The sequence below is a fragment of the Podarcis liolepis genome (assembly GCF_965112155.1).
Source record: "Podarcis liolepis genome assembly, chromosome: 12".
NCBI lineage: Eukaryota > Metazoa > Chordata > Lepidosauria > Squamata > Lacertidae > Podarcis > Podarcis liolepis.
The window spans coordinates 57868502-57881891 of NC_139563.1; the positions used below are offsets into that span (position 1 = coordinate 57868502).

The window sequence follows — 13390 nt, forward strand, 5'->3', positions numbered from 1 at the left end:
TCCCCACTGTAAGTCATGCGTTGGTAACTTCAGTATTGTATCACTGCAATGCACTCCAAATGGGGTTGCTTTTGGGTATGGTCCAGAACATCTGCATCATGAACACTTCTCTGATGTTCCATTTCCCCTGTGATGTTCTTGATATAAATTTTAAATTTTTGAGCAGGGGTCAGCAACCTTTTTCAGCAGGGGGCCACAGCTGAAAAAGGTTGCTGGCCCCTGATCTATGGCCTTCTAAATTTGTTTGTTTCTATGTTATGTATTAAGAAGATCAAACCTCTCCATTCCTCTCCATTCTTAAGGAAATCAGCCCTGAGTGCTCACTGGAAGGACAGATCCTGAAGCTGAGGCTCCAGTACTTTGGCCACCTCATGAGAAGAGAAGACTCCCTGGAAAAGACCCTGATGTTGGGAAAGATGGAGGGCACAAGGAGAAGGGGACAACAGAGGACGAGATGGTTGGACAGTGTTCTCGAAGCTACAAACATGAGTCTGACCAAACTGCGGGAGGCAGTGGAAGACAGGAGTGCCTGGCGTGCTCTGGTCCAGGGGGTCACGAAGAGTCGGACACGACTAAACGACTAAACAACAACATGTTATGTGTTTTCGTGTTTTTATATTGTAAACCACCCTGTGATCCTCAGATGAAGGGTATTGCTGTTGTTGGTATGTTGATTTTTCTCTATTCCCTATTTGTACGGATGCCTCTCAATATCCCTCCAACAGCAGTCACTTCAGCGGAATGTTCCAAATATCTTCAATAAAACTTGGTGGCAGCAGAATACAGGCTACTATCCAACACTTCCATACAGCAAAAGCATTTTTAACAATGCAAGTCCTTCATAGGATGTGTGTCCCACTTCAGCAGTAAAAAGTACTGCAACGGTCTTCCTTTTTAAAAAATTCTACTTGCAATCATTCATTAGCCCCTTTCTCAAACACTTCAAAGCAATTCTCTGCTGCAATTGTAACGATGAACTAAGGATCAGCAGGGGTCAGCACTTCAAAACACCAGAAAGGGAATGATTAATTATTCATTTTTCCTCATTTTATAATAATACAGAAGACTAATTAAACAAACATCCTGCCCTTAGACTGCTGTGTGTAATATGACTCAAACATAACCATGGTTAGTATATGATGGAGATGAAATGTCACTTATTACAGCCTCTTTGGGATCCACTAGATGTCCCTTGTTTTTCAACTCACCACCACAGCCACTTTCAGAGAACTCTACAAAACGCCTATCAAACCTCCAGAAAAATCTGAGAATAAGAGCTAACTATACCCTGTGTTGGTTTCTGCTTTCCTTCACTGTGCAGCGAAAGGGCTTGTCACGAGACAGGTGTTTACATTCCACAGTCTGTACTGTTGGAGTTTCTCACGGGAAAGGGAGGCTGGATGTGACGTACACTGGTTTCCTGTTTTTCACTGTGTGATTCTCTCCGAGCTGTTGAGGAGAGAGGATGCATTTTCTCTGCTCCGGCAGAGGCAAGATGTCTTTCTGTAATATACCAGTTTTGAACTATAAATAAAAGCAATATAGAGTATGCAGCACGTACTCCTCATCCTTCCGCTGGGCACGAGACTCTGCTTTAAATCAACACGTGGTTATGGGCCCAGAAGTCGAATCGGAGTGCCGGCAAAGGATCGGAATGCAGAGGGACAGATCGGAACGGAATCTGCTCTGCGCGTAAAAGTGATTGATGAGGTATGTGCTACTGCTCCGGGCAGCCTGCCAGCTTCTAGTTAATTGCTTTATGGCTGGACTTTGAACTTTTAAAGCCGTTTTGCCGGGAACAGGCAAAAGGCTCCCAGGCACAAGTCACTATGCTGGGGAAATCGAAAGTAACTTTTAAGTGTGCTTTTGGAATAAAGCAGCTGCAGCAGTGACGCAGCAAGATTTAAAGCAGCATATATGACGCTGAAGGCTAATGCCAGAGTCATGATGGCCCTTCAGGATGCTTGTGGGATTCCTAAGCTCAACAAGAAAAACTACCACGACTGGGTTCTGTATGCAGAGGCAATTCTGCGGAAAGAGGGTTTGTTTGAGGTGATTACAGACACCCCCCCAGTTCCAGTTACAGATGCATGGGAAGCTAAAGATTCCAAAGCAAGGGGAACTCTTACATTGATAGTATCCCCAGAAGAGCTCTGTCTATTGCGTGATAAGACCTCAGCCAGAGAAATTTGGGACGCTTTGAGAGAGGCTCACTTAAGGACAGAAGCTGGATCTACTATGTTTTACTTTAACAAGCTGCATAATATGGCTCTTGCTGAAGGTGGAGATGTGCGTTTACATCTGATGGAGATGCAAAATCTGAGACATGAGCTGCAACAGAGAGGACTCAACTTTCCAGAGGCTGTGTATTCTTTCATGGTACTACAATCTTTGGGTTCAGGTTGGGAGTCTGTTGCAACCCAGATTGCTGTGCAGCCAACCGCTCAGCTAACAGTGGACTTTGTTACTGCCGTGATATTAAATGAAGCAGATCGCCGGGGTGCTAGCTGCATGGGCAAGGGGGAGTCTTCACAGACGTCATCCCATAGTGCAGTGGAACCACCAGATGGCGCCAAAGCTTTGAAGGCAGTGAAATGCTACTCGTGTGGACGTCTAGGCCATATGAAGAGGGAATGCAGATATCCCAGGGCCAAGACAGAGCAGCGCAGCGAAAGCTCATCGCGTGGAAAAGGCCGAGGCAAAGGCAAAGGTCCGGTGTCTAGGACAACGCAGCACAAGGCTATGGTTTCACGCTTCACTCCAAAGGTTGCAGAGGTCCAGAAGACGTCTAGATCTTTCTTCGTTGTTGATTCAGCGGCAACTCACCACATGTGCAACGATAAGAGACTGTTTGTGTCTTTTACGCCGCAGGAAGGTGCGATTCACCAGGCGGATGACCACACTATTCCCAGTAAAGGCTACGGAACTGTTGTTCTTCACAGTTTGGACTTATCGATACAGAATGTGCTTTACGTGCCAGACGCCAAACATAATCTGCTCAGCGTTGGACAGCTGAATGAGCGGAACATTGACGTGTCCTTCAAGAACAAGAAGTGCATCATCACAAAGAAAAATGATTATGTATTGCATGCTGAATATGTTGATCGTTTGTATGTTTTGTATTATGATGATGTTGAAAAGGATGACACTTGTTGCATTGCAGGTTCTAACAAAAGTTTGCATGCAGAATGTATTCATGATTTTCACCGAAAATTTGGTCATTTGCATTTTGAGGCAGTATCTAAAATGCCTGCCTTGGTTGAAGGTATGACTATTAAACCCTGCAGGTACCACATGAAGTGCAAAGCATGCGCAGCAAACAAGGTGAAAATGGCTGCAAAAGGTAAGGTGTGTAGTAGGCAAGCTACAGAACCATACCAGGTTGTTCATGCAGATTTGGTTGGACCACTAGCGCCCTCTTTGGGTGGCAATAGGTACTTCATGGTTCTCATTGATGCATTTTCTAGATATATTTTTGTGTACAATCTCAAGCAGAAATCAGAGGCTTTTCCTAGGTTCAAGGAATTCTGTGCTTGGTTGGAAAATGTGCATGGTAAGAAGATAAAGACTCTTTTCAGTGATCGCGGGGGAGAATTCACTTCTCAGCAGTTTGAAGCTTTTCTGACTGAGAAAGGAATTCAACACGATTTGTCTAGTCCTCGCTCGCCATGGCAGAATGGACTTGCGGAACGGGCAAATCAGACATTGCTTCAAGGGTTAAAAACCTTGCTGCATGATGCCAATCTTCCAGAGAGTTATTGGGCCGAAGCTCTCTCGTGTTTTGTTTACAGTTACAATCGCAGGTTATCTTCAGCGATTGGTTGTACCCCCTATGAGAAGATGTTTGGCAAGAAGCCATACATCAAACACATGAAGATTTTTGGTTCTGACATGTGGGTTCACTCACCACAAAACTCCAAGTTAGACAAGCGTGGATTGCATGGTATCTTTCTAGGTTATCAGAAAGGGTCTTACAGAATAATGATGACTGACTCTAAGACAATTAAGCTCACGAGAAGTGTTGAGTACAATGCAAAGTGGGGGGAGAATGTGGGAATTTTCCAATGTTATCCTGATGACAGTGATGAGACTGAGGATAGTCAAAAGCAACCACAACAACCCACACCCACTGATGAAGGTTCTGAGTCTGAATCTGAAACTAAATCGGGTGATTCAGAGGATTTCAAGAGTGCGAAAGCCTCTATGCGACCCTCTGAAAGCTCTGATCAAGAATTGGAGGAACCATTGTTCACAATAGGTCGTTTTTCTCCTAAGAAGGAAGAGGAGAGTGTTGAAGACTTAAGGCTAATTCGTAGGTCACAGAGAGCCACAAAAGGCAAACCTCCAAAGAGATTTGCTGATGAGTTTGCTACGATAGCAGTAACAGCTGTTAAAAGCTCCAAGAAGGTATTTGAACCTTCAAGTTTCCAAGAAATCCAGGGTTTGGATTCAAAGGAAGCTGAGCCATGGTTAAATGCCATGAAGGCTGAGCTTGATTCCTTAGAAAGGAACAAAACATGGGAACTAGTTCCAGTAGTTCCAGGAATGAAACTGCTTGGAAGCAAATGGGTCTTCAAAGCGAAGACAGATCAAAATGGCAAGATAGTCAGACACAAAGCCAGATTGGTAGCCAGAGGTTTTGCACAGGTACCAGGTGAAGACTATCACGAGACCTACTCACCCACAGTGAGATATGAGAGCATTAGGCTTATGCTCAAGCTAGCTGCAGAGGAAAATCTACACATTAGTCACCATGATATTAATACAGCTTTTCTGTACGGATCTCTAGATGAATCACTTTATATGCTTCCACCTGATGGCGTACAGGTAAAACAGGGATTTGTTTGTGCTCTGAAGAAATCCCTTTATGGTCTCAAACAAAGTGCACGGTGTTGGCACACAAAACTCACTGAAGTATTGTTTTCTCTAGGTTTTCAGCAAGGGAAAGCTGATCCATGTGTATTTGTCAAAGAGGAGGGGCAAAAGAAACTGTACTGTTTGTTTTATGTTGATGATTTATTATTCTTTTGGAAAGATGTCGCAATGTACAATAACGCCCTAGCTCAACTGAAAGAGCACTTTGACATGAAAGATCTTGGTGAGGTAAACAACTACCTATCTCTGGAAATAGAGAGAAATCAAGATGGTAACATTCTAGTACACCAGTCACGGAAAATTGCTGATGTGTTAAGCAAACTAAACCTGATGGATGCTAACCCTGTAGACACACCGATGACAACAGGTTATCAGGTAGATGACACTGAAGAAGCATTTTCTGACACTACACTGTACAGAAGTGTGCTAGGCAAGTTAAACTTCATTGCCAGATGTTCAAGACCAGACATTGCTGTTAGCTGTAATTTGCTAAGCAGACAAGTCAACAATCCTACTGTCAAGGATTGGAAAGCTCTGAAACGCATAGCGCGGTATTTGAAAGGCACTATGCATTACAGACTGAGACTTAACAATCAGAAGTCTGGTGGTCTTGAAATATTTGCAGATGCAAGTTTTGGAAGTGACACTACAGACAGGAAAAGTACGTCTGGAGTTTGCTACATGTACAATCAGGGTCTGTTTGATTGGTCATGCAAGAAGCAAACAACAGTTAGCTTAAGTACTTGTGAAGCTGAACTGAATGCACTGTCTTATTCACTTAAGGATTGTGAATGGTTAGTACAATTGTGCAAAGATATGAAAATTCCTGTCAAATGTCCAATCCAGGTTTACCAGGACAACAAAGCATGTTTAGCTTTGCTGAAGTCTGAAGGTTGTAAGCAAAGCACGAAGCACTTACAATTAAAGTTGCAGCATGCTAGGGAATGTATTCAGAAGGGACTCGTAACGGTGTCCTATATGCCAGGTAATGAAATTCCTGCTGATGTATTGTCCAAGATTGTATCAAGGGATCAACACTGTACCTATGTGCAGAAGTTGGGTTTGTACTGATAATGTACGAACACGCTGCCCAGTGATGTTCACAGAAAGGGGGAGGATGTTGGTTTCTGCTTTCCTTCACTGTGCAGCGAAAGGGCTTGTCACGAGACAGGTGTTTACATTCCACAGTCTGTACTGTTGGAGTTTCTCACGGGAAAGGGAGGCTGGATGTGACGTACACTGGTTTCCTGTTTTTCACTGTGTGATTCTCTCCGAGCTGTTGAGGAGAGAGGATGCATTTTCTCTGCTCCGGCAGAGGCAAGATGTCTTTCTGTAATATACCAGTTTTGAACTATAAATAAAAGCAATATAGAGTATGCAGCACGTACTCCTCATCCTTCCGCTGGGCACGAGACTCTGCTTTAAATCAACAAACACCACATTAAAATGCAACAGAGGCTAATTAACAAGAGAGTCATCACGTGTTGTACTAGAAATTGGGAGGCCAAAGCCCCTCAGCCAGGAAGCTCACCAGGGGATCCACCTCCATGCTGTTGCGAGGATAACGTGGGAAGAGTGAAAACCACAAGTGTCCCTAGAGCTCCCTGGAGGAAAGTGGGATAGAAATGTAATAACAAACCAAAAACATTGTGCTTCTGAATTGTCTTGAGCTGCAATCCCTTGTTCATTCTGGGCCAAGTTATGCATTATATTACTCATATTCTTCAATATGCATAGAATCATGGAATCACAGAGTTGGAAGGGACCCCGAGGGTCATCTAGTCCAACCCCCTGAAATGCAGGAATCTCAGCTCAAGCATCCAGGACAGATGGCCATCCAACTTCTGCTTAAAACCTCCCCAAGGCAGGAGGGTCCACCACCTTCCGAGGGAGTCTGTGACAGGGAAACCCAGCTGCCCAGCTCAGAGGGCCAGGCTTCTGTAACAGAGATATATAAGGAGCCAGGGCAGGTTCTCAGCCGCAGATCTCCATGGAGCCAACCCTGACCTGGTGAGTTCAAAATTTGAATGGGATGCTTCCTGATCATACACATTTACTCAAAAGTAAGCCCCACCAAGTTCCACAGGGCATCTTCTTAAGTAAATGCAGTGTCTGCAGCCTGTAACAGCTCTCATAAACAGCTCTGATAAACGGATCTTGCAACAAGCCAACTTCTTTTTTAATCTCACTGAAAATCCTGCTGTGCCCCACTCTCAATTTTGTCCTGATATTGGAAACTCAATAAATGACTGCTAGAAATAGGTTCTGGGCTCAGCTCTGAAATATTGTAAGAATTCTTGAAGGCAAGAATTCCTACCAAGCATTGATTTTCACATGGAAAGAGGAAATAGCTTCAAGCATCCCATGACTTATATATCTCCAAAGACTCTGAGCTCTACATTGCTTATTCAAATCATACAGATCTCCAACAGGGAATTGGGGGAGAAACCAGCTCCTAGTGTTGATGATAAAGATTACAAGCTCTCTTTTCTATTGTAATTAAACCAGCAGAGTTTGCTGGTGACCTTTCAGAAACACATATTCCCTAAATTATAAATGGAACATTGATCCACTATCATTTATTACAAAACTAGCAATCAAAAGCTCCTGAGAATCTTTTTATCACATAAGTGCATTTGTAACTTATCAGTCCATAAAGAACCCACTGGAATAAGAAATGCCGAATTTGCATAATCAGCTCACTTGCTACACAGGGCGGCAAGGGAAATATTTATCTGGCCTAGTTCTTGTCAGAGCGATACCACTTCAGAGTGTAGGTTCACATAACAGAGTGCTTTCCTCACCATGGAAAACCAGGTGATGGGGAGAAGCGCTCTAGCCGAGCCTCCTTTCTGACATGCTCCTCATGTTATCTGTGCAGATCCTTTCTTTTGAATGAAGAGCCATTCCATCACGTGAACCCCCTCTACAGCCTGAAAAAAAATACATCCCAGACAAGAGATTTCCCACCTCTGTGAGGTCTAGGACCTGGATTCACACCAGACCCTGAACATGTGATATTGCTAATGGAAACTGCTGTATGGGAAATGGTGGGCAGAAAGTACCTCAAGCCAGGCAGCGTATAAGCAAGTGGAGAGATGTGCAAAGTTATTATTACCTCTGTTCCACAGATGATGAAAATGACCTTTGTTGAAAGGCTGGTTCAGAATCAGAAGGCAAATCTTCAGGTTTCCTGCAAGAAAAGATTGTATTGTTAATTCCCTGCACTACTTGGTATTCTCCTACAACCCATTTCTAGCTAATATACTGTACAGCCAGAAACCTAGAAAAGCTGCAACATTATTGTGTATATTTTGAAGAGGACCACTTTGCTTTAAGTTTCATCTATTTGTGTGTATGTAAGTATCTATGCTCACTTTAAAGCAGGGTAAAAAGCTTCATGGGTACATTTTAGTAATCTACTGACATTCAGTCTAAAACTAAAACAGGGATCCATTGTACTTCCATTAATACAACGTGCAGAAGACCAGTGTTCATCATATGAAGGGTAAATGATAAGAGCTTTCAAATTACTAGATTTACAGTGAAATTGGGCGGTGTGCTGCAGTGCTGGGGTGCCAGATTTAGCTTTGGGGACAGGACTGACTCCAGATTTGAAGGTCCCTCCAATAAAGTGTCCCTCTGGGTAGCCCCTGGCATCCGTTACCCCCAACCAGAAGGTTCGCTATCATCTAGAGAAAGCAACAGCGCAATGATCTGTAGTGAGCCATTTTAGATTTCTTGCAATGACCCAAAGTAGCATTGTTCCAGGATACAGTGGGATATTTTCAATGGTGGCATCTTGCTACAAACCAAACCCCAAGGAAAGGTAGGTGGGTATGATGAACCCAGTACAGGTATCAGCACCTATTGGCTACGCAAGTATACTGTGCCACTGGGGGAACTCTGGTTCAAAGCCCTGCTCAGCTAGAAAGCTCACCAAGTGACCCTGGGCAAGTAACTATCTCTTTCTCTCAGCCAAACCTGCCTCATAGGATTGCTGTGAGATGCAAACTGTACTCTGAGCTCTATGGAGGAAAGGGAAGGACATAAGAGAAAGAAAGAAAGAAAGAAAGAAAGAAAGAAAGAAAGAAAGAAAGAAAGACACTACTTCAATGCATGTTTATTGAGAAGTCCCACCAGGTTCAATGGGATTTACTACAACTTAAGAGCAAAGGATTGCACAATGCACTTATTAGGGAGCAGACACCAGAGTGGCTGGAGAGACCCAGCCAGATGGGCAGGTAGGTGGGTATGTATAAATAAATAAATAATATACCTGCAGCCATCAAACTGTTAGAAGCCAAATAGACTGTACAGCTTTTATATGGTGCTCAACAAGGTCCCTCTGCCTATTGCACACCATTAGAACTGGTACTACAAGGGACACGGGTGGCGCTGTGGGTTAAACCACAGAGCCTAGGGCTTGTCGATCGGAAGGTTGGCGGTTCAAATCCCTGTGATGGGGTGAGCTCCTGTTGTTCGGTCCCAGCTCCTAGCAGTTCAAAAGCACATCAAAGTGCAAGTAGATAAATAGGTACCACTCCGGCAGGAAGATAAACGGCGTTTCCGTGCGCTGCTCTGGTTCGCCAGAAGCGGCTTAGTCATGCTGGCCAATAAAGCAAGATGAGCGTCGCAACCCCAGAGTTGTCCGTGACTGGACCTAATGGTCAGGGGTCCCTTTACCTTTACCTCAGAACTGGTTCAATTGAATGTTTTGAGACCAGCCCTACAAGTGCCTAAACACGTCTCCAATGCTACCATACGTCTTGAAACTGGGTTCCTAAGAATTGAGGCCAGAGTATGGCTTCCCACACTTAATTATTGGCTGAGAATATCCTTCCTCCTGCGTGGCCTTGATCTCTTAACTCTTAAGGATGATCTCCAAACGACATGGAAACACGCAGCGATCAACGTAACAACTCTAGGCTCCACCCCACAGATTCTACTTGACATGGGGTGTGAACAAGCTAGAAAAACCATTAAACAGAACGCAGAAGACACAGAATGCCAAGCAGATCTAGCCGGGTTCCCAAAATTCTTAATCAGGGTAACCAGAAAATACCTCATCTCCTAGATGCCATATATAGCCAACCTGGAAATTCCCAAACAGCGACGGGCCTTCCCTCTGGCCCCTTGCCAGGGCCTCCCTTCAGCCACCCAGGAAGGCCGTTTTAGGAAGACTCCTTACGAGAAGAAGAAATGGCCATATGACTCTGGGCAAGTGGAAACAACGGAACATGCCTTTTTTCACTGCCAACACTATACAGATCTACGAGCTAGGTTCATCTTGCCTATACTACACAAATTCCCAAGACGTACAGAACAACTCTATAACTCCCTACTACTCCAAGCTGTAAACCTAGATATCACATCCTCTGTTGCTAGATTTTGCGCTGCCATGATGGACATCTGTCGAAGGATGGTTTGTGCCACAAATCAGGACTCAGAGTCGCATTTAACCACTCGTCTTTTGCTTCTATCTGTTTTAATTTCATGTGAGTTATAATCACTTTTAACTTTTATCCCTTTCCTTATTAAGTCTTATGTGCTTAATTTTTATCTTATGCTGGTCTGCAACCGTAATAAAGTTTGATGGTGATGATTAATAGGGAGTGAGCCCCACCAAACACAGTGGGATTTACTTTTGAGTAGCACCACAGGATTGCACTGTAAGTTACCAACCTGGATCAGCCTGGATCTGGAGAATTACAAAACTGGTTCCATGAGACCCGCCTCCACCTTACACAGCAGCCCCTCCCCACACGAGGCAGGTCCCAGGAATAACTCAGAACTGAACACGGCTCATGTTATATATCCCAACCATGGTACATTCGCAAATTGGCTGCTTGGCACTACATAAGCAGCCTGCTTTCATCTAAATGTCATGTTGATAGAAGATTTCAGGTGTGTGTTTTACATTTGCAAAGCCATTCTAAAATATTGTTCAGAACCCCAGCGAGAGGGGCAGAAATCTAGCTGAAATCAGAGGAGTAAGCAGGGAGGCTGTTTACCTTCTTTTACGGTCTTCTTGTAAATGAAGCAAATAATACAAAAAGGTCTCCAGTGTTTTCTCAGATAGTCCTGCCCCGAAACATCCCTGTGCTCTGGGAAGTGGGAGTGCATAACAGTATCTACATTACAAAAAGAAGTCAGAGAATGCAATATACCAAATGGATACTTGATATTTCATGCTTCAATTCCACAGAGTAAATACAACACTTAGTTTTAATAGGGAATGCATGTAATGGGACTTTGCATTTCCGAATTACCCCAAGGTGTTGTATAAAAATTTCTTCTTGTTCTTCAGCGCCTCAGGCCATCATCTTAGCATACATTCCAGTTTTCCCCATTTCCCTCAGATAGTCCCTATTTGTAGTCCTGTCTCTGATAAATCAGTCTCTATTTCACCACTATTTTTCCCTGTCACATAGGACATGAGATCCTGGTGGTTTGAAAAGACGTTAGGTGTGAATTGCTGGCAACAGTCCTTCCCTCAGGAATCCAGAAGCCCCATCTTCAAGTACCCAAGGGGGGCGAGGGGAAGAGAAGCGCCTCATCTCCTGTGTGCACTTGCAGTGCTATCCGATGTGCATTTATTTGGAAGTAAGGCCCACCGTGTTCAGTGGGGTTTACTTCTATGTAAGCATACACAGGACTGAAGCCTAAGAAACCAGTGTTTGAGCTGATGAGATTTATTCTGCAACTTTTAAACTTATTTATACAACTATTTCCATACCACTTACACTCCAGAGAGTACAAAGCTGACTTCTAACTAGTAAAACAGCAACAAGTCATAACATAGTAAAATATTAGCACCAATTGCAGTAATCAGGCCTGCTTTCAGGTAAGCTTTCAATGCATGCTGGAAGCACCCCTAAGATCCAAGGGGAAGTCTTCCGTAGGGTAGGTGCTGACAAAGAAGGCATTTCTCTGTACAATCATGAGTTGCACTTCTCCAAGCCATGGGTAGTAGAGCCTTCTCTGCACATCTTAGTGCCCCAGGAGGAGGCCTTCTCTTAGATATACTAGTCCCAAGCTTGTTCTAAACCAATAAAAGAACATTAAACTTAGGCTGAGTAGCAAACTGCAGCAAGTGCAGCTAGTTAAGTACAGGCAGGCATTACCGGCAACTCCCCATTTGCGGGTGGGGTGATTGAATTCCTGGTTTTGGGCATGCATAAGCCTGTTCCATATCCGACCCCTTCAGTGTGTGTCTTGGCCGTCAATAAATGCAGCAAGAATGCCCTCTGAGCAACCTAGCCGCCACATTCTGCATTCAGAGAAGCCTCCGGACCACCCTTAAAAGACAGCCCCACGTACAATGTAGGGGGTGCCCTTTGTTTCTTTATTGTCCTTCTGCATGCCTCCCTTCACAATTCTGTTCCTCTGCTCTCAGAGCTAATTTCACTCCTCTTGTCATTCAAGCAATTTCCCATTTGCCTTGTCTTTCGCCTTCAAGGTCATCTGTTCCCTTGCTCTGCTATGTGCCAAATAGAGCAGGAAGTGCCTTCAGCTGCCCTAGCCAGCATCTCCGCAGGCCAGATGCCCCCGTCTGTGTGAAATCCTGGTTTTGACATCCCTATGCAACTATGAAATGCAACTGGTGGAACTGGACAAGTCACTTTCTCTCATCTGCTTCACATGGTTGCAGTAAAAATGCTTCACTGAGCATTCTGGACAATGGGTGGCGTACAAAGGAAACAAATAGGGAGTGTCTTTTGTCTCACAGTCAGAATTTTGGGTTTCATATCCCGAGATGACTTGCTCAAAACTACAGAGGAGGAAACCCGAGATTAAATAATGGTTGTTGGCTGTGTCAGAAGAAAATGGAACCACAGAATCGTAGAATCACAATGTTGGAAGGGATCCCAAGAGTCATGTAGTCCAACCGCCTGCAATGCAGGAATCTCAGCTAAAGCATCCATGACAGATGACCATCCAACCTCTGCTTAAAAACCACCAGGGGAGTCCATTCCACTCTTGAGCAGCTCTTGCTGTCAGAAAAGTGTGCCTTTGAGGGTAAAGCCAAACCACTGGAGAGTTACAGTGCCTGCTGTGGCTGTAGAGACAAGTTTTGTTGCAGGTGGGGCAGATAAAGGCATCCGGTTGTGCTACTACAGGTGGACCATGGCATTTCTTCTCTCTGCACTCCTCCCTGTAGTCATTCCTCCTCTGGTCACTGCTGTGGATACAGAACCTGACTGTCATAACTATAAGTGGTCTATGTCACATGGCCACAAAGAGGGCAAATGCAAATATCAGATGCATAGTCAAGGTATTTTTAGCCAAGTAGGGAATACAGGTACCTTGTATGAAACACTGATGATACCACATCTGAATGATGTGCTGAGCTTTAATCACCCGTGATGAAAAATGGTGATTATGAAGTACAGAAAAAAGCAAGATGGTTGCTGGGATGGAAGGCTATTATTATAATTGATTATATGGTTATTGGCAGTTTATCTCAGGAGAAGAGCAAAGACATGATGTTATACCCTAACATCAGGTGTAG

General features: G+C 44.1%; 1 protein-coding gene across 9 annotated transcripts in view; it reads right to left on the reverse strand.

The window, feature by feature from the left end:
* Window positions 1-13390, reverse strand: part of TPK1 (thiamin pyrophosphokinase 1) — a 253147-nt gene that overhangs the window by 199693 nt on the left and 40064 nt on the right. For all 9 annotated transcript variants that reach the window (XR_014517943.1, XR_014517944.1, XM_083468887.1 and 6 more), the window contains exon 3: window positions 7994-8068. Coding sequence is in view for 7 of the 9 variants with exons in the window: in XM_083468887.1 (XP_083325013.1) it covers window positions 7994-8068 (75 nt within the window). In the remaining 2 variants the exon portion in view is untranslated. The remainder of the gene's footprint in view (window positions 1-7993; window positions 8069-13390) is intronic.